The 23,596-nt window shown below is 39.0% G+C and overlaps 1 protein-coding gene across 3 annotated transcripts in view; it reads left to right on the top strand.

Annotated features, from left to right (window-relative positions):
• The window catches only part of CERS6 (ceramide synthase 6), a 321,764-nt gene that overhangs the window by 257,419 nt on the left and 40,749 nt on the right, over positions 1–23,596 (top strand). For all 3 annotated transcript variants that reach the window (XM_067741654.1, XM_067741652.1, XM_067741653.1), the window contains exons 7-8: positions 8,649–8,777; positions 11,922–12,028. In XM_067741654.1, the coding sequence (XP_067597755.1) occupies positions 8,649–8,777; positions 11,922–12,028 (236 nt within the window). The remainder of the gene's footprint in view (positions 1–8,648; positions 8,778–11,921; positions 12,029–23,596) is intronic.

The raw sequence follows: 23,596 nt of genomic DNA, 5'->3' as shown, positions 1-23,596 counted from the left end.
CTCCTGGACTTCAGACTTTACTACAAAGCTACAGTAATTAAGACAGTATGATACTGGCACAAAAACAGGAATATAGATCAATGGAACAGGATAGAAAGCCCAGAGGTAAACCCACGCAAATATGGTCACCTTATCTTTGATAAAGGAGGCAGGAATATACAGTGGAGAAAAGACAGCCTCTTCCATAAGCGGTGCTGGGAAAACTGGACAGCTCCATGTAAAAGAATGAAATTAGAACACTCCCTAACACCATACACAAAAATAAACTCAAAATGGATTAAAGCCCTAAATGTAAGGCCAGACACTATAAATCTCTTAGAGGAAAACATAGGCAGAACACTCCATGACATAAATCACAGCAAGATCCTTTTTGACCCACCTCCTAGAGAAATGGAAATAAAAAGAATAATAAATAAATGGGGCCTAATGAAACTTAAAAGTTTTTGCACAGCAAAGGAAACCATAAGACAAAAAGACAACCCTCAGAGTGGGAGAAAATATTTGCAAACGAAGCAACTGGCTAAGGATTAATCTCCAAAATTTACAAGCAGCTCATGCAGCTCAATATGCAAAAAAAGAAACAACCCAGTCCAAAAATAGGCAAAAGACCTAAATAGACATTTCTCCAGAGAAGATATACAGATTGCCAACAAGCACATGAAAGGGTGCTCAACATCATTAATCATTAGAGAAATGCAAATCAAAACTACAATGAGATATCATCTCACACCTGTCAGAATGGCCATCATCAAAATATCTACAGACAGTAAATTCTGGAGAGGGTGTGGAGAAAAGGGAACCCTCTTGCACTGTTGGTGGGAATGTAAATTGATACGGCCACTATGGAGAACAGTATGGAGCTTCCTTAAAAAACTAAAAATAGAACTACCATACGACCCAGCAATCCCACTACTGGGCCTATTCCCTGAGAAAACCATAATTCAAAAAGAGTCATGTACCACAATGTTCATTGCAGCTCTATTTACAATAGCCAGGACATGGAAGCAACCTAAGTGTCCACTGACAGATGAATAGATAAAGAAGATGTGACACATATGTATAATAGAATATTACTCAGCCATAAAAAGGAACGAAATTGAGTTATTTGTAGTGAGGTGGATGGACCTAGAGGCTGTCATTCAGAGTGAAGTAGGTCAGAAAGCGAGAGAGGGGCATGGACATATATACACTACCAAATGTAAAATAGATAGCTAGTGGGAAGCAGCCCCATAGCACAGGGAGATCAGCTCGGTGCTTTGTGTCCACCTAGTGGGATGGGATAGGGAGGGTGGGAGGGAGATGCAAGAGGGAGGAGATATGGGGACATGTGTATATGCATAGCTGATTGACTTTGTTATACAGCAGAAACTAACACACCATTGTAAAGCAATTATACTCCAATAAAGATGTGAAAAAAAAGAAAAAAGTGTCCTCTTTCACTGCCCCATTCCTTATTGTTGTCTTTCCTTCTGTGCGTGTTTCTGAGAAGCAGCCCACAGTGATCGGAGCCTGAGCTCTGGAGTCACACAGAACTGGATGCAGACCTGCCTGTGGCCTGTCCTTACTGTGTAACTCTGAAAAAATTACGTCACTTTTCTGTGCCTCAGTTTCTTTATAAATGGCGTTCGAAGAGTACTTACCTTATGTGGAGGTTGTTGAGAATAAATCTCAGTGTCAGAATCTTTGAAGCCTGAGAATTAGTAGGCAAATCTCAGGGTAGATAGAAGTTCACCAGGTAATCAAGTTGGAGTGGGGCTTGGAGAAAAGAAGAGAATACACAAGAATTCCATCCAGGAAAACAGAAACAAAGACAAAAAAGCCCTGAAGGGCCAGAGGCCTGCATGGGGGCAAGAAAGTTGCCAAGTGAATTCTGCACGTAGAGTTCTGTCTGTGAAGGGAGGTGGGGAGCTCAGGCTGCTGAAGGAAGAGGGATTAGGAGAAGCGAAGACTGATGACAATAATAAGAGTTTCCCGTCACCCCTCCTGACAACTTACAACATAATCCCAACCTGGCTGACCTAAAGGAGACTTCTTCCATCTTCCATCTAAAGCACTAAGTTGAGACCTTGATGGCGTATTGTCATTTGGGACCCCAAGGGCGTTACAGTAGATATGAGGATGATGGCTTTTCCGTCCTGATTTTAGTTGAACACAGTCTGCCCCCTACTGATCATTCTGGACGTTTTCAACCTGAATGGGTTTACTTGATATTAAGTGTTGCCCTTGCCTTTTTCCTCCTGAAAAAAAAGAATAAAGTTTGTTAACCTGCGTATCACTTAAGACTGTTATGTTGAGTATATTTTAAATGTCTCAGAAGTGACCCTTCTGGCATTAAAAGCTGTACAAAGTAGTGTGGCTGGGCCAAGAGTAGTTATTTATTTATTTATTTTAAATATTTATTTATTTTTGTCTGCGTTGGGTCTTCGTTGCTGCGCGCGGGCTTTCTCTAGTTTCAGTGAGCGGGGGCTACTCTTTGTTGCGTTGCGCGGGCTTCTCGTTGCAGTGGCTTCTCTTGTTGCGGAGCACGGGCTCTAGGCGTGCAGGCTCAGTAGTTGTGGCTCTCGGGCTCTAGAGCACAGGCTCAGTAGTTATGGAGCATGGGCTTAGTTGCTCCCCGGCATGTGGAATCTTTCCGGACCAGGGCTCGAACCCGTGTCCCCTGCATTGGCACGCGGATTCTTTTTTTTCTTTTTTTGCGGTACACGGGCCACTGTCGTGGCCTCTCCCGTTGCGGAGCACAGGCTCCGGACGCGCAGGCTCATCGACCGTGGCTCACGGGCCCAGCCGCTCCGCGGCATGTGGGATCCTCCCGGACTGGGGCACGAACCTGTGTCCCCTGCATCGGCAGGCGGACTCTCAACCACTGCGCCACCAGGGAAGCCTATCAGTATATATTTTAAAAACATTTTGATAGTAACAGTAGCAAGTTTAAAGTCTTTAACCAATTAATTTCTTAGCACTTACTATTTTTAGAATTATATTTGTAGGAGACAGGTATCTCCCTCAAGGACCTAAATCTGTATATATTTAGGCCCAAAGGTGAAAAATCTAGTCTATTGGGGAAAAAAAGTGTAAAAATAAATTTGACTTTAGATTTTGTGTGAATGAGGTTTTGTTCATGGACTGCTTTTAGAGATGAGATAATTGAATCATTCCTGCCAGGACTCCTCTACTTTATAATTAAACGTTTCCCAAATAAATCACAATTTTTCATCCATTTCCAGATTTTCCCATAAATATTTACACCAGAGTGCATAGGCTATACATGAGAATGAGAGCGAACTTTAGTTACAATTTTTGAAGAACTTGTTATTTGAAATACCTTTCTTTAAATGGCACATTTAACTGGTTCTCTTTAGAGTGAGCCAAAACTCAAGGCCAGCTAAAAATATAATAACCAAGCAAATGTGGGAGATTCCAGATACCCAAAGGTTGACATTTACATTTACATACATTATATGAACTCCTTGCATCGTGCGCTGGTAAGAGAAAGGTATAATTTTCAAGTTGCCTAATATGGGGCAAATCAGAATCAACTGATTTTTATAAATCACTCTGAGTATACTTTCATTGCAGTCATTGTCTTTACAACCTGGACAGTTTTGTAGTCGTTTGTTTCTTTGCTTTTTAAGAGGAATATATATATGTTCATACTCTTACTCAGGACTTCAGCTATTCATAGCCTAAGGTTGAAAATCTATTATATTTTCATATTCCCTCAATGGGAAAAGTATTTAACTACGATTATTCTTGTCACACGTAAGTTTTATCTGAAGTTCTCCCCATCTCCGTGAGTGGAGGGGGAACCTGAGTGGACACTCTCCCCTGCACGTTTCCAAGTTACAGGCTTGAAGTACACTTCCTGCACAGCCACATTGCTCCCCGACATTCTGAGTTTTACCCCCGGGTTGCACAATCGCCAGGGAAGAAATAGGGAGAGTGTTATTGATCTCTAGAAAAAAAGAGCATGTTACTCTGTTAAAAGTCCTGCTCATTTCTTTGTACCTTGAAGACTCAAATAAGAAAACTGTTGTTTTAAAAAAACAAAACACACAGAAATGAGAGATTTCTATTACTGCTATAGTTGCCATAAAATGAAATCAGTTTCAAATTATGTTTCTGTCCCTCTGTTCCATAGAGAGTTTGAAAATCTGTTAAATGGTTGACCTGGTATTACCTGATTTCTATTCATGAGTTAGAGTATGTTTATTAATGATATTTATTTATGATATTTATTAAATTTGGGAAAGCTGGCACATGTCATTTGCATCCAAGAAAGAAGAGTCTTTTCTTTGTCTTGCATAGTGGTATGTCATATTTTTCACCATACGTGAGCATCTAAATCAGCCATCACTTAAAACCTTGGTCTTCTTACTCCTTTTTGAGAAGGTTCGCCAGTGCTTTTCTTTATTTGTTACAAAGATTATTCCCAAAAGAAACTGCATAAAATTGTTAATACTTTATCCAGCAAATGAGAATTTAGAGAACAAGTTTCTTATTTGTAGTGAGTTGCTTAAAAATGAGAATAGAGTTAATTTTGCTCTCATAAAAATATGTATATCAAGGTGAATTTCTGGTGCTTCCTGAAAACAGAGTATTATTTCAAAGCCTCTTTCAGCCTGACGATTGCAAATGGAGTTGCATCACATAGAACATCAGACTTATGTCTTAATGAGAGGGTGACCTCTCTGGCCCTTTGATGCCGGTCTTTTATTGTGCAGGGAATTCCCCTGGAGAACTGAGTTAAGGATGCCGATTCTCATTCTAAGAGTCGGGGATGGAGCCCAAGTAGCTACAGGTTTACTTGCACCTACGAGTTTCTGATGTGAAAGCTACACAGAACAGACTGAGACTCTGTTCTGGGTTCGCTAAATGTCATTCAGAAATATAATAAGGAAAAAACAGCGTTTTCTTACCAACTTCTGGTATTAAAATGAATGGCTTTTCCTTGAATCTTTTCATTTTAGGCTTATTCTAATCGTGCTTGAGTCAAGTCCATATCTATTTTTTCCCCTTGTCTCTGATAATTAATGTAGGAGAAGCCACTGGAATGAGGGGCTGGGGTCAGGGTAAATATCAGGAAGGGAATGTAGAAGGACCCCTTGACTAGAGCTATGAATGTATCCAGAAACCATATGGCAGAATGACAGGAGGTTGGGGACCACTGATGCAGGTAGCCAGGCCAGTCGTCAATTTTGTCTAAGGACTTTGGGATCCGTCTTCAATATGAGGGCCAACAAGAAATCACAATCTCTACCTAACTGATGCTACTGAAAATGGAAGGAAATATTCTCAGCCTAAAATGCTAAGTTTCCTGCAACTTGCCTGTACCCAGTCACTTTCAGCAGTAACAAACATGAGGATGGGCATTTCCCACCATGCACTGATAAAGTGTAAATTGACAATTCATTTAAAAACTGTTATTTGGACCAGATTCACTGCCTATTCAAAAAAATGTGTCAGGGTGAGGGAATGAGAGTAACAAAAAATAATGATTGCAGGGATTTTATTAAAGGTGTTTCATTGTGTATAATGCTTTCTGAAGCAGAAGTGTAAAAGACAAAATCCATTATTCATGCTTTTCATGTTCATACAGATATGACAGTATAATGAAAATTGGTCTTCTGCAATGAGCATAGCTTTGAGCCCCTCAGTCATAAATGTTTTCTAGGACCAGGGGATTTATATGCAAAAATCATCTTCACAAAGCAAACTTTGTCTGAAAAATAAGGCTTTTGTTTTTAGGACAGCCTTGCTATATTGCCAAGGGCGTTGTTTTATTTATTGACATATATATCAGATACATGTTAGGAAACTGAATTATAAAATGGCCCTAATCCTCCATACGTGTTTTAATCAGTTTATGTTTATTCATTTTAAAATTAAATCGAGAAAACCTCTTCTCTTTCAGTGAATCAAGAGCAATCATTTAGGGCTAAACAATGAGAAATGTGGAAAGTATTGTTCTGGTTAGGTACTCAGCTAGTTAGACTTTAAAATCTGTGAATTCAGCATGGGAGAATATAAACTCAGTGAACTGTTGAATTAGCACTCTGTGTTTTTATTTAATTATGTTTATGAAACAGTATAAAATATCAGTTGATAGGTTAGCTCCACTTTAATTGATCCATTGTTTTGAAGTAGCTATTGTCTGGTAGATCACTCTATGCCAGGTGATACATTTCTGATAACAGCCTGTAGTGAAGAGATTTCATCCTCCTGTGGGAAACGTTATCAAAGCAATTTTTCTCGTATGCCTTAGGCATTTTGGTATTGTTCAACTCTAATGCTTTAGGAAAATCCTAGAGACTACAAAAGCATCAGAGAAAATCAAGAGAAGTAGGTAAAACTGGTAAGTTGAGTCTGTCCATAATCACTGATTAAATAAACTCAGAGCATGGTCTTCATTTCTCTCTGCCAGTGAGCTGAGAACTAGATGCAAATGTGGGTCTGGAGGAAGGAGTATAGTGGTAGGTCAACAGGCGGCAGGAGTTTGCACAACTTGGTACTGTAGTTCTACTGTGGCCATTAGAATGAATTAATGCAAGACAGATGATTCTGCCAACAGTGGTATTCACCATCATGGCAACACGGAGACTAGGTTAATTGAAAATAAGAGAAATAGTTGTACTTCATTTTTAAAATTATTCGACCTTATTTAAGAAACTAATACATTGTTTATCCTAGTAATAAATCAATATGGTTATCAGTAAATGTCTGGCACTTTCCAAGGCAGAAAAGTAACCTCTGGACACGTTCACCAAAGTGTATACAGAACCATTTAAACATTGTGTGTGTTTTTTTAAATATACCCATTTTAACTTTATTTCATCATTGTCATTTAAAGCTTGATTTTATAAAATATAAAATGATATTCTTAAAGAGTTCTGTAGTACAGGAATTTAAACGGTAGAAAAATCCATAGCTTTATAGGTTTAAGTTATATAAATTAAAATCAAATAATTGGAAATTTTTTCAATATGGGAGCTATACAGTGAAATAAACGGAAAAATGACCTAATGGGAGCAATATTTCATTACTTACAGATTATCATTAGTTACTTTCAGGATCTAAACAAAAAATATTGTTTAAATGTTTTAAAACCATTTTAAAGTCATCATAGTCGACCTTTCAGACCCCAAACTGTTTGACATCAACAGAATATGTATGTGTGCACACACTTGCTCTCTTTTTCTCTCTCTCTCAGTTGCAAAATATGCGTCTCATTTTGGCTAATTTATCTCTACATGAATGGCCCATAAGAGAGTAGTCCTCTTTCTCCATGGTTTCAAGTAGATCATCTTGAGGGCTAGTCCTGGCATTTAAGCCCCAGAGAAGTTCAAGTTTACTCTGGGAGAAATTCAGGTTAAATAAGAGTAAAAATATCAGTAAGAGAGACACCATTTCTAAGCAACAGAAATTCCATGTTACAATAAACCAGGTGGCCAGAAGATACATCAGTACCAGAGAAAGATGATCTTTTCACATGGGCCAAGAAGCAGCTCCCTTGAAGTTGACCAAAATGAGGATGGCCAGCTTACCATTACTTTTGCCAATTATTTTTTTCTAATGACTGTAGATGGATAATGGTTAAAATTGAGAGCTTGTTTGTGTAGGACCCATCAGAAAGGCCAACATATTATGATTCTTATTTTAACATCTCATTGGGCATATTCCAGGAGAAGGATGCCAAATCTCCAGCCACTCATAGTCAGAGAAGTGGTCTAGTTGGACCTGCACTGCTACCCAAAAGATTTTCCTAAAGTACAAATCCAAGTAATACCTTCCTTTGCTTAAAACCTGTTGACTGAAAAAAAAGGCACAACCTAAAAGTTGAGAATTATATAATAAAACATAATTCTCACATTGTCAAATAAATGACGGACAAAACTGAGTCCTTAAGCTGGGGACAGAGCATCTCCAATCACTCTGAGAGATTGCTCCGAAGAGACAAAGGCGGAGCCAGAATATATAGGGTTTTTTGCAACAAACACCAGGTAGTCGGAACATCAAAAGATTCCCGTTAATGAAAGAAAACCAGATACCTCAAGTTAAGGAATTTAGCTCTTTTCTGTATATGGGAAGATGCAAGAGTCTGGGCTCCCTGGAATCGTTCCTTCGATATGCACCTCAGCTATCTGGGGCCAGTATCCTGTGCTTTCTCATCCTGAGTCTCCTCAGGGTGCACTGTCAGGGGTGGCTGCAGCAGCTGACTGCTAGATGGGGGGCATCCTGTTTCCATCCTGAGTTTTCCCAGGGCTCACTCTAGGGGAGGCTGTAATGTGATGGCTTGATGGCTACAACATCCTTTGTTTACTGATACGGCAGGCAATATTTTTCATTCACCAAATCCTATGGCTGTTTCTCCCATAGCTTCAAATTCCTTGGCTTCTTACAAAACATCCTTTATGATTTGGCCTTAGTCCTGGTGTTGATCACGTTTTCCACAGTCACTGGTGTCCTGTGTTTCTCTCCCAGGACTCAGTAAACTCTCAAAAGTGTAGAACTATCTCTTACTCACATTAGTGTTCCCAGTGCTGGGCCCATAGAGAGCCTTAAAATTATTGGATGAATGGTTGAATAGATGAATGGAAAAGCTGTGTTGCTGCGAAGTCCTAACTAACATGCCTGTGTCTTCTCCTTCCCAGGACTTTGGCGTCATGTTCCTGCATCATCTTGTATCTATTTTTTTGATTACCTTTTCATATGTCAACAACATGGCCCGAGTAGGGACCCTAGTCCTCTGTCTCCATGATTCAGCCGACGCTCTTCTAGAGGTAAAAGTTTTCTTTCATCTGTAAGAAGACAAAATCTGGAATTCAGGAAATCCCCCAGATCATCAGTTTTTCTAGGGTCTGATAGATGGTGCTGGGAGAAGTTAGTACATGACTGCTTTGAAACTGCGGAGTGTTTCTTTGTAGGTTAAATTGGTGAAAGTGAGACTTTAGTATATAAAGTGGTGTGCAAAAAACATTCACCAAGTTAGCATTCTTTATTAATAGAATAATAAAAACCTTAACCCTTCCACACCTAAGAAATGAGTGTTTTACAATAGGAAAATTACTATTTGAATAGGTTTTGTTTCTAGTGTTACAGGTTTCACACTGATTTATCTGGGAAGCGTATATAGCTCAGTTTAGTTAGTAATAGTACATCCTGATGAAATTAATGAGTAGTCATAGTTTTTATTACCAATATACATATTATTCCTAGTATTTTTATAGTGAAAGTATATATGAATTACAAATTTTATATAAAAACTATGTTTTCTGTGCATGTAAGTATTAAGAATATCTGAGGAAATATTGGTTGCACTTTGATTAAGTTTCTAAACCATTATCACTTAAAATTACTAAAGTAGCAAAAAAAAAAGAAAAATGCTTCTAGCATATTTCAAAAGAGAAAATCCCAAGTAAAATTTTGATGCGGTATTTACTCTTAATCATGGCCTCCATGAAGAGACATACTCAATAAGGTTATATAACTATAGTGTTTTTCATTTTAGTCCTAAGAAATTTATATAGCCGGTCAAAAATGAACTTACCAGAGTACAAATTCCATGTAGAAATGGGTCTTAGAATCGGTATGTTTATTTTTTATTCCTGTTGGCCCACAGTTCTGCCCCTTTGAAGCATGTGCTATCACTGTGAATGTAGAATAGAGATGCCCTCAAGTAATTACTTGTTATTCCAATATAAGCAGAAATTCCAGGCCATAAAATTGAATCTGCTATAAAGGCAATTAGTCAAGGTTTGAAGTGTATACAGCACTTCATTAAAGACTCTGGTCCCTATAAGGTTATGAAACAGAAAAGTAGTCCTAATGGGTTGGATATGTCAGATGATAGTTTGGCGCTATGGTTTTTAAGTGAGTCAAGCTAGATTCTATTCAGCACATTTTTTTTTTCTTTCTTTTTTGCGGTACGCGGGCCTCTCACTGTTGTGGCCTCTCCCGTTGCGGAGCACAGGCTCCGGACGCGCAGGCTCAGCGGCCATGGCTCACGGGCCCAGCCGCTCCACGGCATGTGGGATCTTCCCGGGCTGGGGCACGAACCCGTGTCCCCTGCATCAGCAGGTGGACTCCCAAACACTGCGCCACCAGGGAAGCCCTCAGCACATTTTTTTAAAGGAGAAATAAAACTAGTATAAAGGCAATTTCCTGAAAATCAGTTACCATGTGGTTAAATCCTAAGTATGCTTGGAGGTAGAAATTTATATAGCAATATACAGTTTTGAAGTCAATCCTGTATAATCTGCCACCTCTAATGTCTGGGGAAATGGATGGCATAGTGCTTGGCAGAGCCATAATTCAGAAAATGTGGGTTGAATCATCCTCCACCACTTTTATCTAGAAAAGAAAAATAATCCAGAAATCCCAGTCATGTGGCTTAAAAGCAAATGTTCTTCATCATTTGGATTCTCTTTGACATCATAAAATAATGCTTGAGAATATCCAAATAATGAGATATGTTGACTCTTCAAAGTGGAATCTATGGCTTAGACATTTCAGAAAAATGGATGTTGAATGCTTTTTTTATTGAATACTGGTGAATGAACGTAAAAGAAAGCTACATGGTTTACGTAGCCAGAAGGAGGCAGAAGATGCTTTTTTTCTTTCTTAGTATAAGTTGTGGTGTCACATCCAAAGTATGCATGAAATTAAAAGTTCATAATCCTGGCTTCCACTCAATTAATAGATATTTCCCCTTAGGAATATATTTCTCTGGTAGCTTTGTATTTTACTTAAAGCTATTAAATTACAGCTTCTGTGGATACTGTCAACAATCCTTTCAAGTTTGACTCAGCTAATTTAACTTTACAAGAAGTAGAAAATAATGTTATGAATTTAAAAGACCTCTTCAATTTATAACCCTGTGTGTGGGTACTGTGAATTATATGTGAAAATGTAAAAAGCAGTAATCAAGGACAATTATGTTTTCAGTGTCACCTGTTCTTACTTAGAATCATCTATAAAAAGTAGATGGCAGGGACTTCCCTGGTGGTCCAGCGGTTAAGGCTCCACGCTTCCAATGCAGGGGGCGCGAGTTCAGTCTCTGGGCAGGGAATTAGATCCCGCATGCCACACCTAAAGATCCCACAGGCAGATCCCGAGTGCCATAACTAAGACCCGATGCAGCCAAATAAATAAATAAATTTTTTTTAAAGTAGATGGTAGAGAAAGGGATGCATTTCTTCCTTCGACTAATTTATAATATAAAAAGTGGTCCCTTAAATCACTACCATAAATTATTAGTGTACTTCTCACAGACATTCTGAACATGAGTGACTTTCATCTAGAAAATGACCCATTCATGTAAATTTGAAAATTATACCCAAGTGGATTCGCTGAAATAATGTGATCTTGACACATTCATTTCTAAATTTGTGAGGATAAGCCAGGAAACTGTCTCCCCAGAGCACTCCTTATACCTGTTTAAGGAAAACCTATCATTCTAAGTAGAAAGGAGGAAAAAAATGCAGGAAGGCTCAATATTCTCTATAGAGTTCGTGACCTTAGTGTTTGGGACTCATTAAAAGTTTAAAGGATTATGTAGCACTTTATGTTTTGACCTCTTATGCCAAATTCCTGTTTTGGCATCTTTGGCTTGCTAAGATCATCTGTAATGCAAGAATTTCATATTTTTCTGTTTTCCTGAAATCAACCATATAATTGAATTTTTCAGGTTGCTGAATATTTTATTAAATCTCTGACAGTCAGTAGTTCTACTTATGGTTAATATCACATTTCACTCGACTTATGGGTAATTTATAAATATGATACATGATGCATGACATTTCAAAGTAGCAGGCAGTTTTATGCCTCTGGTAGGTTATATCTTAAAGGAGACTCATGCATATTGAAAGAAGCTTTTCATTTATCAATTTAACTAAATTAATCTGTCACATTTCTTCCTTTCATAGGCTGCCAAAATGGCAAATTACGCCAAGTTTCAGAAAATTTGTGATCTCCTGTTTGTTATGTTTGCCATGGTTTTTATCACCACACGACTGGGTATATTTCCTCTCTGGTGAGTATGCCAGTCTTCTTTCCAATAAAGGCGCCCCATCCAGATAGGTTTTATGAACCATTTTCCTGTTGAATTTCACTCCAGATACTTAGTAAGAAGTTTAAAGAAAGCGAGGGAGGGACTCAAGAAACAGCTTGATTTCTTCTTCCAGAAGGTGGTTGCATTCTTTACGGATATTTTCCACAGGATCGTTAGAGAAGGATGTGGCTTATGTAGGTTCTTAAGCCACAGGAAGCTGTCTGCCATTTTAGGCTCCAATCTAGAGTATGATTCAAAAACCTTAGCCATGAAAGTTTGAATTAAGAAAGGAAATATGGTGTTGCAGTCAGTTAGATATCAGGGATCATCCTGTACCAGGGGTTCACCAAAGGTTGTCCCTGGACCCCCAGCAGCAGCAACTGTCACCTCTGGACTTGTTAGAAATGCAACCTATTGGTCCCCACCCACCCCAGACCTACTGAATCGCAGACTCTGGAGATGGGGCCTGGCAATCTGGATTTTGATACGCCTTCCTGATGATTCTGCTACACATTAAAGTTTGAGAACCACTGTCCTGTATAATTCTCCTCATCAGCTGCATTTATAACTAAAGCAACTGGAAAGTATAACTCAAAAGTAACCCTTAAAATGATCTCTGACCCCTTAATGTCTGGATGTCATTAGCTAAGAAAAAGATAATGACAGATTTGGATGGAATTTGACAATCCTTTCTATAGAAAATAGGTCCACTGTCATTAATTTTTATGGAAGGCTATTACTTCTAGAAAAAAGTGATCCCTTCATATCACTTAAAGTCTACCATTGATGGCAGATTTCTTTCCATTTTGAGAAATTGATCTGAATGGGAAATGACAGCAACGGAAATTGGAGAAAGTGGAGAAATGAAGGGCTGCCTTTTCAGTCCAATAGGAAATTACAAAAATAAAGTTGGGGCTTTTAAGCGAGTAACATCTATCACTGAGGTTCCGTAAACAAATTAATCTCACACACACACACACACACACACACCCCTTCTCCTTGAGGCTGGCAGCTCTTTCTCATACTTACTTATTATGAAAATCGTATCCCAGCAGCAGTGCTGTGTATTGGCAACAGGCATATATAAAATGTCATTATAGTTTTATATGATTGTAGGTAGCAAACATTGAAGTAATTTTGAATATAATGCATCTATAATTATTTCAGGATTGGAGCTCTTTCAAGATTACTAGCAGAACTAGTGGTAGGAATTTAAATAGAAGGAAGTCAAGCAAAATCCAGGAAAAATATCTCAAAAGAATAATAGAACACTTTTCCTGCTTAGGATTTCTGAGAGAACCTGAATTTTAAAGAAGTAAGAATCACTATCAAGTACTTTCATTTGCTTATTTCCCTGTAAGGATGGAGTTAACGTTGAGATGTATCTCTTCTCCTCCTTTCTAGCTAAGGTGCAAAAGCTCTTCAGGTTTAGACAGCAATGAGTTACCTAGAACATAAACTCAAAATATAGAAATTACGTAATGCTGCTAATGAATAACTCACGGGTATGCCCTGTGATGATGATATAAACCAGCTGCTTAGAAAAATCCTTGTAACCAAATACACAACAAGAGCTGATATTGCAAATGCTGGAGGGCTTCTGCTACCACGGCCCTTAGCGCAGCCAAGTTTTTCAAAAAGCAACTTGTGGAGGGAAATGTTTTATTGTTTGGGAGACAAGAAGTAATTTCTGTATACCTGCTGCCATTGTGGTTGTGCATCCAGTGAATGAAATCCTTGTCAGATATGTCTCATAAATTATGTTAGTGCTTGGATGACCTTTGTTTTGATCCTGTTTCTATTTCTGGAGTGTAATGGGCATAGAGAGTATTTAAACTAGTAAGGTGAATGACAATAACAAATAGTGTTTTAAATATTTGTCTTAATCCTATGAAATTATTCAAAAGTTCCTTTTAGATTAGGGAATACTAGAATTGGGAGGGACCCTATAGGTTATTGGCTCCAAACTGCTCTCCCACACCTCTGCCCAGGATAGGAATTCTCTCAATTTCCTGATTAGGAGTATTGCTTTAGAGGTCGAGGGAGAAATAAGTTTTTAATACGAAACAGAAACCTGGGTCTTTATAACTTCTAAGCTAGGAGTTCTTAATCTGGTTCAGAACCCCCTGAAACTGTTTGTAAAACGTATGTGTGTACATTTTTTTCCTGGGGGGCAGGGCCCGTGGCTCTATCAGATTCTCAAAAGATCTGTGACTCCCTCCCCTTCTCAGAAAAGTACCTTCTGGGGCTTCCCTGGTGGCGCAGTGGTTGAGAGTCCGCCTGCTGATGCAGGGGACATGGGTTCGTGCCCCGGTCCGGGAAGATCCCACATGCCGCGGAGTGGCTAGGCCCGTGAGCCATGGCCGCTGAGCCTGCGCGTCCGGAGTCTGTGCTCCGCAATGGGAGAGGCCACAACAGTGAGAGGCCCGCGTACCGCAAAAAAAAAAAAAAAAAAGTACCTTCTGGAAAACAGACAAAGTGTACGCTACCACTTCTGATTGAAAACTCTTAAGAACGTGAAGTTTTCTAATATATCATCTGTAGGCCTTCTCTTCAGAAAGCATCTCTAATCCCTTCAGTTATTCCTGCTTGTTCTCCTTTGTTCCTCAGAATCCTTGTCACGACGTTCCAAATGTGGACTGGCTGATAGAAAATATAAGACCACTAACAAAAAGCTGTATTCGGAACTGCATTTCTTCTGATACAGCTTGCCTTTGCATTGACATTGTCTAAGGAGCTTTCACCTCGCACTGGTGGCGATCTGATAAATAGCTGAGCTGCTGCCAGACCAAATTGCCCTCATCCTACATTTATTTCATTTTTATGTATTTTTATTTCTAATTATGATTCATTTGTATACCTAATCATACCACCTACATTTATTCCTGTTAGATTTCATCATGCTGTTTTCAGATATTCTAGCCCAATTAGGGTCTTCTGAACCACATCCAGTGTCACACTTATCCCTGCTACTTTTATGGTACTTGCAAATATGCCTTTCATGTTTCTCCCAACTCACTGAAGAAGAACGTTGACCCAGAGGGACTCCTGGTACACTGTTTCTTTAAGCTGACCTCAATCTCTCAACCACCAGTCTGTCTTTATGATTTTTCTACTCATTACCATCTTAGAACTGCTGTGTCATTATACCTGCTATTTCTCCATATTTTTAAAAGGTGTAATAAGAGATTTTGTCAAAGGTCTTGTGAACATGAAGATTTACTCTGTTACTTAAGTCATTCTCTGCACAAGTGGAGGCGGGGTGAATAAAGAATAACGGCCCATCTGGGTGACTTGGTTTTAGGAGGCCTTTTCTGGCTCCTGGCTCCTCATTTCTAAGTGCTCACCCCCATCTGTTTGATGATCCATCTGCAGCAGTAGGCTTACCAGTCTAAAATTTCTGGTTTCTGCCTTTTCCGTATTGTCTAGGTGTGGACTTTTACCTTCTAACATACTACCACTTTTTATGTATTTAATGAATATTTATTGGGCACTTACTGTGTAACCAGTACTGGGCTGGGTGTTGAGACTTCAATGAGACATGGGCCTCCCGTGGGGCACTTGCAGTTGAATCCCTACGGGTCCCTTCAGTATTCTGGTTGATGATTGTGTGGGGCGTAGAGACTATCAATTATTTTCTGAACATTTATTGGAAGTAAATAATGTAAGTGGATTGTCAGTATTAACTAGTTTGGTTGCACGTACCGAGGAGCTCTGTCAGCTGAATGAAGCATTGTTCTAGGTAGAGTATATGTGTGTAAAATAGTCACTCACTGCTGGAGGGAAGGTGCTGGAGGTACACTGGACTTCAGTTCTAACAAGCATTTCATAGACTTATTTCTCCCTCAAATATTTGCGCTTCAGCTGGAAGGAGAAATAAAATGATTCCTGTGCCCTCGCTTCTTTTAGTTTTCAACCCATTTGCTTTGGAATCACCAGCAATACCTTGCAGGTTCCTCCTGACTACAGTTGTGTTCCCACGTAAGCCATCAGAATTTTTGTGATTTGTGTGTTTGATGACACTTGACTCATTCTCTCTTGTATCTTTGGTCCACGCCTCACAAAGTCATCATACACCATGATTAGCCTTTTCAGAACCATACACTGCCCGGACTTTTCTTTTGGCCGTAATACGTCTTCTAGAACAACACTATCCAAAAGAAATATGATAAGTCAGGCTTCTTAGTCATTTAAAATTTTCTAGTAGCCACATTAAAAAGTAAAAAGAAACAGGTGACATCTGTTTAAATAACGTTTTGTTTAACTCGGTATATCCAAAATCATATGATTTGAACATGTAATCAGGATTAAAAATTGAGATATTTCGTTCTTTTGCTGCATACTAAATCCTTGAAATCAGGTATGTGGTTCACGTTACTGCATCTACTCAAAAGTCTATGTATTTTAGCCTTTACGTTGTAACTGGACAGTGAATGATTTGCTCCTTTTTGAGAGTAAGACTATCCATCGTTGTAAGCTGTTACTGTGTTCGTTGATCTGCACCTGCCTTTCCTCAACTCCGTTTGTCTGTGATCCCTGAAGTTCCTAACAGCTTTCCATATTTTATGAAGCTTTGGTTTCCATTGGCGTAGGGTAGTTTGTGCTTAATCCCATTATAGCATCTATCACAGTGCTTAGCTCCCAGTGGCTACTCAGTAACTATTTGTTGAGTGAATTAGGTACTATTTAATCCCAAATTGTCTCACATCTGTTTTCTTAGTTGAGCTCCTTAACTCATTGTGAAGTAGGTAGGTGCAGTTTTTCTCCTATTGTACAGAGAAAGCCAATTCATTTAGTCAATGATTTACCTAGTCTCTCTGGACTCTGGTCTCCTGACATCAGTTCAATTCATCAGGTACTTACTAAATTTTAATTGTCCTCCTACAATACAGTGTACTATATTATTTAAGAATTAGGCCATAAAGCTGTTGATGAGGCACATTTCCGGTAGTTGCTACATAAAAAAAGAGTCATTTTTAAATCACTGTCCCTATTATTCTGTCCCAACCAAGACACTGCATTGTAAGCATCATCAATTTTCAGCCATACATTGCTAATGTATGCTTCTGGTATCGAAAGAGGCAAATCCACAAAGAACCTGAAAGGGAAGGGGCACGGTGCAGTCAGTAGAGAGACTGCTTGCTTTGAGTCACGGTTCTTCTCCTCACTGCATGTCAGGAAACCAGCTGTGTAGCTTCTCTGCATCTGTGGACTCATCACAGAAGAATGGTAGTAGTTGTTCCATCTACCTTACCAGGAAATGTTAAGGATCAAATAAACTATTGTTTGTAGCAGTGTTCTAGAACTATAAAGTACTTTATAACTATTAAGCATTTTGTAAAAAGGTGTTATATTACTGTTAGAGATGGAAATTTCCATTATGGCCAAGTGGTCAGAAATTTTTATTGCATTTTAAAACCTCCAAGTAGTCTAGATTAAGGAACCATAAGCATAGATACTTTTGAAATAAAATTCTTAAATGCTCTCTCCAATTATGAGAGGCAAAGTATCTTGTTTTAGTCACTTCTGTTCTCAGAGCATGTAATAATGGACATGAGCTGGGTTGACTTAGTCCCTCAAATCCTAAGTGACTGTTCCTATCCTGAGCCAGCAGAAGTAACCATTATTGTTCACAGGATGTCAAAGAATTTCACAAAATGCAGGTATATGTTAGGCTAGTTCTTTTTTTCAACATCTTTATTGGAGTATAATTGCTTTACAATGGTGTGTTAGTTTCTGCTTTATAACAAAGTGAATCAGTTATACATATACATATGTTCCCATATCTCTTCCCTCTTGCATCTCCCTCCCTCCCGCCCTCCCTTTTCCACCCCTCTAGGCGGTCACAAAGCACCGAGCTTATCTCCCTGTGCTATGCGGCTGCTTCCCACTAGCTATCTATTTTACATTTGGTAGTGTATATATGTCCATGCCACTCTCTCACTTTGTCCCAGATTCCCCTTCCACCTCCCCATGTCTTCAAGTCCATTCTCTACACTGCATCTTTATTCCTGTCCTGCCCATAGGTCCATCAGAACCTTTTTTTCTTTTTTAGATACAGTATTTGTTTTTCTCTTTCTGACTTACTTCACTCTGTCTTTTTCTTTTTTAGATTCCATTACATATGTGTTAGCATACAGTATTTGTTTTTCTCTTTCTGACTTACTTCACTCTGTCTTTTTCTTTTTTAGATTCCATTACATATGTGTTAGCATACAGTATTTGTTTTTCTCTTTCTGACTTACTTCACTCTGTCTGTCTGATGGACAGTCTCTATGTCCATCCACCTCACTACAAATAACTCAATTTCGTTTCTTTTGATGGCTGAGTAATATTCCATTGTATATATGTGCCACATCTTTTTTATCCATTCATCTGTCGCTGGACACTTAAGTTGCTCCCATGTCCTGGCTATTGTAAATAGTGCTGCAGTGAACATTGTGGTACATGTCTCTTTCTGAATTATGGTTTTCTCAGGGTATATGCCCAGTAGTGGGATTGCTGGGTCATATGGTAGTTCTATTTTTAGTTTTTTAAGGAAACTCCATACTGTTCTGCATAGTGGCTGTGTCAATTTACATTCCCACCAACAGTGCAAGAGGGTTCCCTTTTCTCCACACCCTCTCCAGCATTTATTGTTTGTAGATGTTTTGATGATGACTATTCTGACAGGTGTGAGGTGATACCTCATGGTAGTTTTGATTTGCATTTCTCTAATGATTAGTGATGTTGAGCATTCTTTCATGTGTTTGTTGGCAATCTGTATATCTTCTTTGGAGAAATGTCTCTTTAGGTCTTCTGCCCATTTTTGGATTGGGTTGTTTTTTTTTTATATATATTCAGCTGAATGAGCTGCTTGTAAATTTTAGAGATTAATCCTTTGTCAGTTGCTTCATTTGCATATATTTTCTCCCATTCTGAGGGTTGTCTTTCCGTCTTGTTTATGGTTTCCTTTGCTGTGCAAAAGCTTTGAAGTTTCATTAGGTCCCATTTGTTTATTATTTTTTTTATTTCCATTACTCTAGGAGGTGGGTTGCTGTGATGTATGTCATAGAGTGTTCTGCCTATGTTTTCCTCTAAGAGTTTGATAGTGTCTGGCCTAACATTTAGGTCTTTAATCTATTTTGAGTTTATTTTTGTGTGTGGTGTTAGGGAGTGTTCTCATTTCATTTTTTACATGTAGCTGTCCAGTTTTCCCAGCACCACTTATTGAAGAGACTGTCTTTTCTCCATTGTATATTCTTGCCTCCTTTATCAAAAATAAGATGACCATGTGGGTGTGGGTTTATCTCTGGGCTTTCTATCCTGTTCCATTGATCTATATTTCTGTTTTTGTGCCAGTGCCATACTGTCTTGATTACTGTAGCTTTGTAGTATAGTGTGAAGTCCAGGAGCCTGATTTCTCCAGCTCTGTTTTTCTTTCTCAAGATTGCTTTGGCTATTCAGGGTCTTTTGTGTTTCCATAGAAATTGTGAATTTTTTTGTTCTAGTGCTGTGAAAAATGCCATTTGTAGTTTGATAGGGATTGCACTTTATCTGTAGATTGCTTTGGGTAGTATAGTCATTTTCACAATGTTGATTCTTCCAATCCAAGAACAATGGTGTATCTTTCCATCTGTTTGTGTCCACTTTAATAGGCTAGTTCTTTACTGCAAGTGACAGATTCACAAGTCATTGTCCAGCCACGAATGGGCATACCACAATTGCCAGAGCCTCCTTCTATGGCCTAATGTTGACTTTACACATCCCCAGTCATGTCCCACCAAGTGCCCACCCCTTGGCTACAGGAAACTTAGAATCAAATATGTACCTTCAGTGGTCTGCTGCTATTCAAACAGAAGCACGTGGCTTCTCAGAATGTTACTTTCTGTGGATTTCTATCTTATAAAGTAGGGGAATCATTTGCTGATTTGTACTCTCTGAAAGTCTCTGCAGTTAAAAAGAAAAATATTACAGAGGAGCCTAGATCATTCTTTTACCATTTTCCATAATAAGATTTGAAATTCATCTGGATGCATATGAGAATATCATCTTCTTCTCTGATTTATTTTTCAAGACATATTTTACCAAAGTTGTGTGGCTTATATGCTTTTCTGAATATCTTATAAGATTAGTCTTAGAGTTCACAAATTTGGACAAGCTGGATTTTTTTTTTTTTCTAGACTCTTCTTGACAGATTTTCTCTGAAATTTTCCTTGATGCTGGTCTGTATTAAACATATTTGAAAGGTAAAGGATGAAACCTAAGTCTTTTGGCTGTTAGGTATTTTGGCATGTTTATAATAATACGTATATATACTAGTATCAGTTACTACCTTCATAAAGTGAGGTAGAGTTGGATAGAAATAATGTGTGTTGAGATGTTTTGTTCTTTTCATGTAAACATAATAATTTTAATATAATTTTAATATTGAAGGGCTAGACCAGGGGTCAACAAACTATGGCCTTTGAGACAAATCAGCCGATCGCCTATTTTTATAAATAAGGTTTTACTAGAACACAGCCTTGTCCATCTGTCACATATTGCCCTTGTCTGCTTTCTGCTACACTGGCTTGAGTGGTTGGGACAGTGTATGTGACCCGTTAATCCTAAAATATTTACTAGCTGGTCCTTTACAGAACAAGTTTGCCAACTCGTAGGCAAGACCATTAAGAATTAGCCTGATGACTTGTGGACACAGGAGGGGAAGGGGAGGGTGGGACGAACTGAGAGAGTAGCACTGACATATATACACTACCATGTGCAAAACAGATAGCTAGTGGGAAGCTGCTGTATCGCACAGGGAGCTCAGCTCGGTGCTCTGTGATGACCTAGAGGGGTGGGATGGAGTGGGGGAGTGGGAGGGAGGCTCAAGAGGAAGGGGATATATGTATACATATAGTTGGTTCTACAGCAGAAACTAGCACAACATTGTAAAGCAATTATACTCCAATAAAACAAACAAAATAATTATTTTTTAAAAGTCTGAGATAGGAATAAAAAAGAATTAGTCTGATGAGTAAAAATGAAGCAATGTGGGGAGTGGCATATTAAATGTTTTCAACCTTTGGGTGTTTTCTAGAAGTATTGTCTACCTTAGGCGAAAAACATGAAGATATTCTTAGTATTACATGTGGGTATGGGATATGCAGAATATGCTCTCAATTAAGTAAGCTTTTCTGCTTTTGTGACTTGAGTCAACAAAAAAATGTGGCGTCCTAGTAACACTCTCTCCACAGAATTAATGTCTTAAGTGTTCCCTCCCTCCAGTCACTGCAGAGAATCTTGCTGGGGGAAGGAGGAAAAGAACAAAAAGATTGTTTGCTATAAGTATTATAAAATGTGTTTACATTACCATCTATGGAAAAAATTCAACATGGCCATTTCTTCTGTTTAAAAACACCTGAGTATTGTAATAAAGTCTAATGCCAAGGCCAGAGATATGAAAATTTGATCAAGGGTCTCACATATTTGAGAGTGATGCTTTATGGAAAATGCAGTAACAAATGAAGGACCCACATCAACTCTGTTTCCATTTGCTTATGTTACCATAAAGGGCAGTTGTGTAGCAGGCTAATTCTCTCCTCCAGCTACACTCACCTCCCTGACTCTGGTCCCTGGGTCTCTGTCAACTGGCTGTTCTGTTCATGCTAAGCCCCTTGTCACAGTCCTGAGCTCAACCTTGGACCAGCTCGTGACTGCTCATTGCCTACTTCCCAGTCTGGACCATTACCTGAGCTTCCCAGAAACGCTCCCTACACAATCCCAGTACACAGGGCTCTAGAGCACTGTCAGTGGAGACCACCCTGGCTGTGTCCTTTCATTTTCAGAACTTCATCCATACCCCTGTCGCCTCTGGGATGACAGTGTAGCCAAAAATACAGAACCACAGTATGACCAGCATCTCTGGAGTCATCCTGTTCCTTGGGGGGATGTATCTTACCGTGTATTATTATTTAACTTTTTATGTCTTTAGGGCCAGGGAGCAAAAACTTTGCAAATTCCTCCTAGACAAGGAGCCATTTATTCTTACAGATCTGTTTGATGCACTTCACTGTGAGCCTGCTATATCTCAGGCAGAATGTGGGTGTTGGGGACATAGGTAGTGATTAGGTCATGAGCCCAGGAACATCCAGCACTGCAAAACTACCAGTAAGTATTTGTTAACTGAATAGCTGAGATTTTAGAATTTCCCGTGTGGTTTGGCACAATCATGACCGAGACTCTGCAGCCTACCATCTTTCCTTATAAGACAGAATAGGCCAATCCAAGAAGACAAAGCTGGGAATGACTCAGTAACTTTTAAAAGCAGGGGGGCATTCCAGCCACTGAATCATTTTGCTCAGACAGAATTTATGGAAACAGAATTGTGCAATCATTTAATAACTGCTGCCTTTGTCCACAGCAGATAATAAGACAGAAATGCTTAATTTGGAATGCTAAATGTCAAAGAGTTGGAAATATAAGAGTTCAAGATATATAAGGAAAATCATAAAACATGTAGATATACTGAAACTGCAGGCTGACTAGGAGCCTGGTGGTGGGCGTGGCTCCTCATTAGGGCAGCGTGAAGAGAGGACGTTGTCCAGAGGTTCCAGGGCAGTGTAGGAAGGGAGCAATTGTCCATGAGAAGAACAGATAGAAAAAACAAATAGAGGACTTCCCTGGGGGCGCAGTGGTTGAGAGTCCGCCTGCCGATGCAGGGGACACGGGTTCGTGCCCTGGTCCGGGAAGATCCCACATGCTGCGGAGCGGCTGGGCCCGTGAGCCATGGCTGCTGAGCCTGCACGTCCGGAGCCTGTGCTCCGCAACGGGAGAGGCCACAACAGTGAGAGGCCCACATACCACAAAAAACCCCACAAAAAACAAATAGAGCATCTTTCCTACATCCATGGGACCACCAAAGAAAGTAAGCAGGAACACACAGAACACCGTCCCAATGTAGTAATTAATTCTGTCCTAGCACCCTGGACAGTTGTTCCCAGCCACCATTGGGGACTTATGTCAGGTGCCCAACCGCAAAATCGTAGCAAACTCTGCGTCTCTCAGAGCAGCTTGCACTAACCTAACTTAGCTGTCTTGATTCCTTTTTTTTTTTTTTTGAATGGACAGCATATAAACACAGACCTAATTTTCACTAGTGTCTTAGACTACTTTGTATCCCACACAATCCCAACCTATGCCTTTCAATAGTTATCAGGGTAGAAATTTTGATTTGTTTGTTACTAATACATTGTATTATACTCTTTGAGTTATATATTCAATAATTTGAAGAAATGTAGCATGAAGCATTCATTGAAATACTTACGAAAACATTTTGAAGAAGTTATTCTGAATACATTCTGCTTTTTAATGGCATATAAGAATAGCCAGACTGAAACAATTCTGAATGTTTTTAAATTTTTAGGTAAAGAAGTGCTATGTTAATTACTTAACATTTTTATTTTTAGGTTGTCTTTGAATTGAAATGTAAATGTAATAAAATGTATTTACTGAAATGGAATAGTCTATTAACTGTAATCTTACTGCCCAGTAGTGTATGAAAATCAAATAAGGAAATACTGGGGATTA

Source organism: Pseudorca crassidens, chromosome 6 (assembly GCF_039906515.1).
Source record: "Pseudorca crassidens isolate mPseCra1 chromosome 6, mPseCra1.hap1, whole genome shotgun sequence".
NCBI lineage: Eukaryota > Metazoa > Chordata > Mammalia > Artiodactyla > Delphinidae > Pseudorca > Pseudorca crassidens.
The sequence above is the reverse complement of the archived record's forward strand: the minus strand, read 5'-3'. Positions and strand labels throughout refer to the sequence as shown.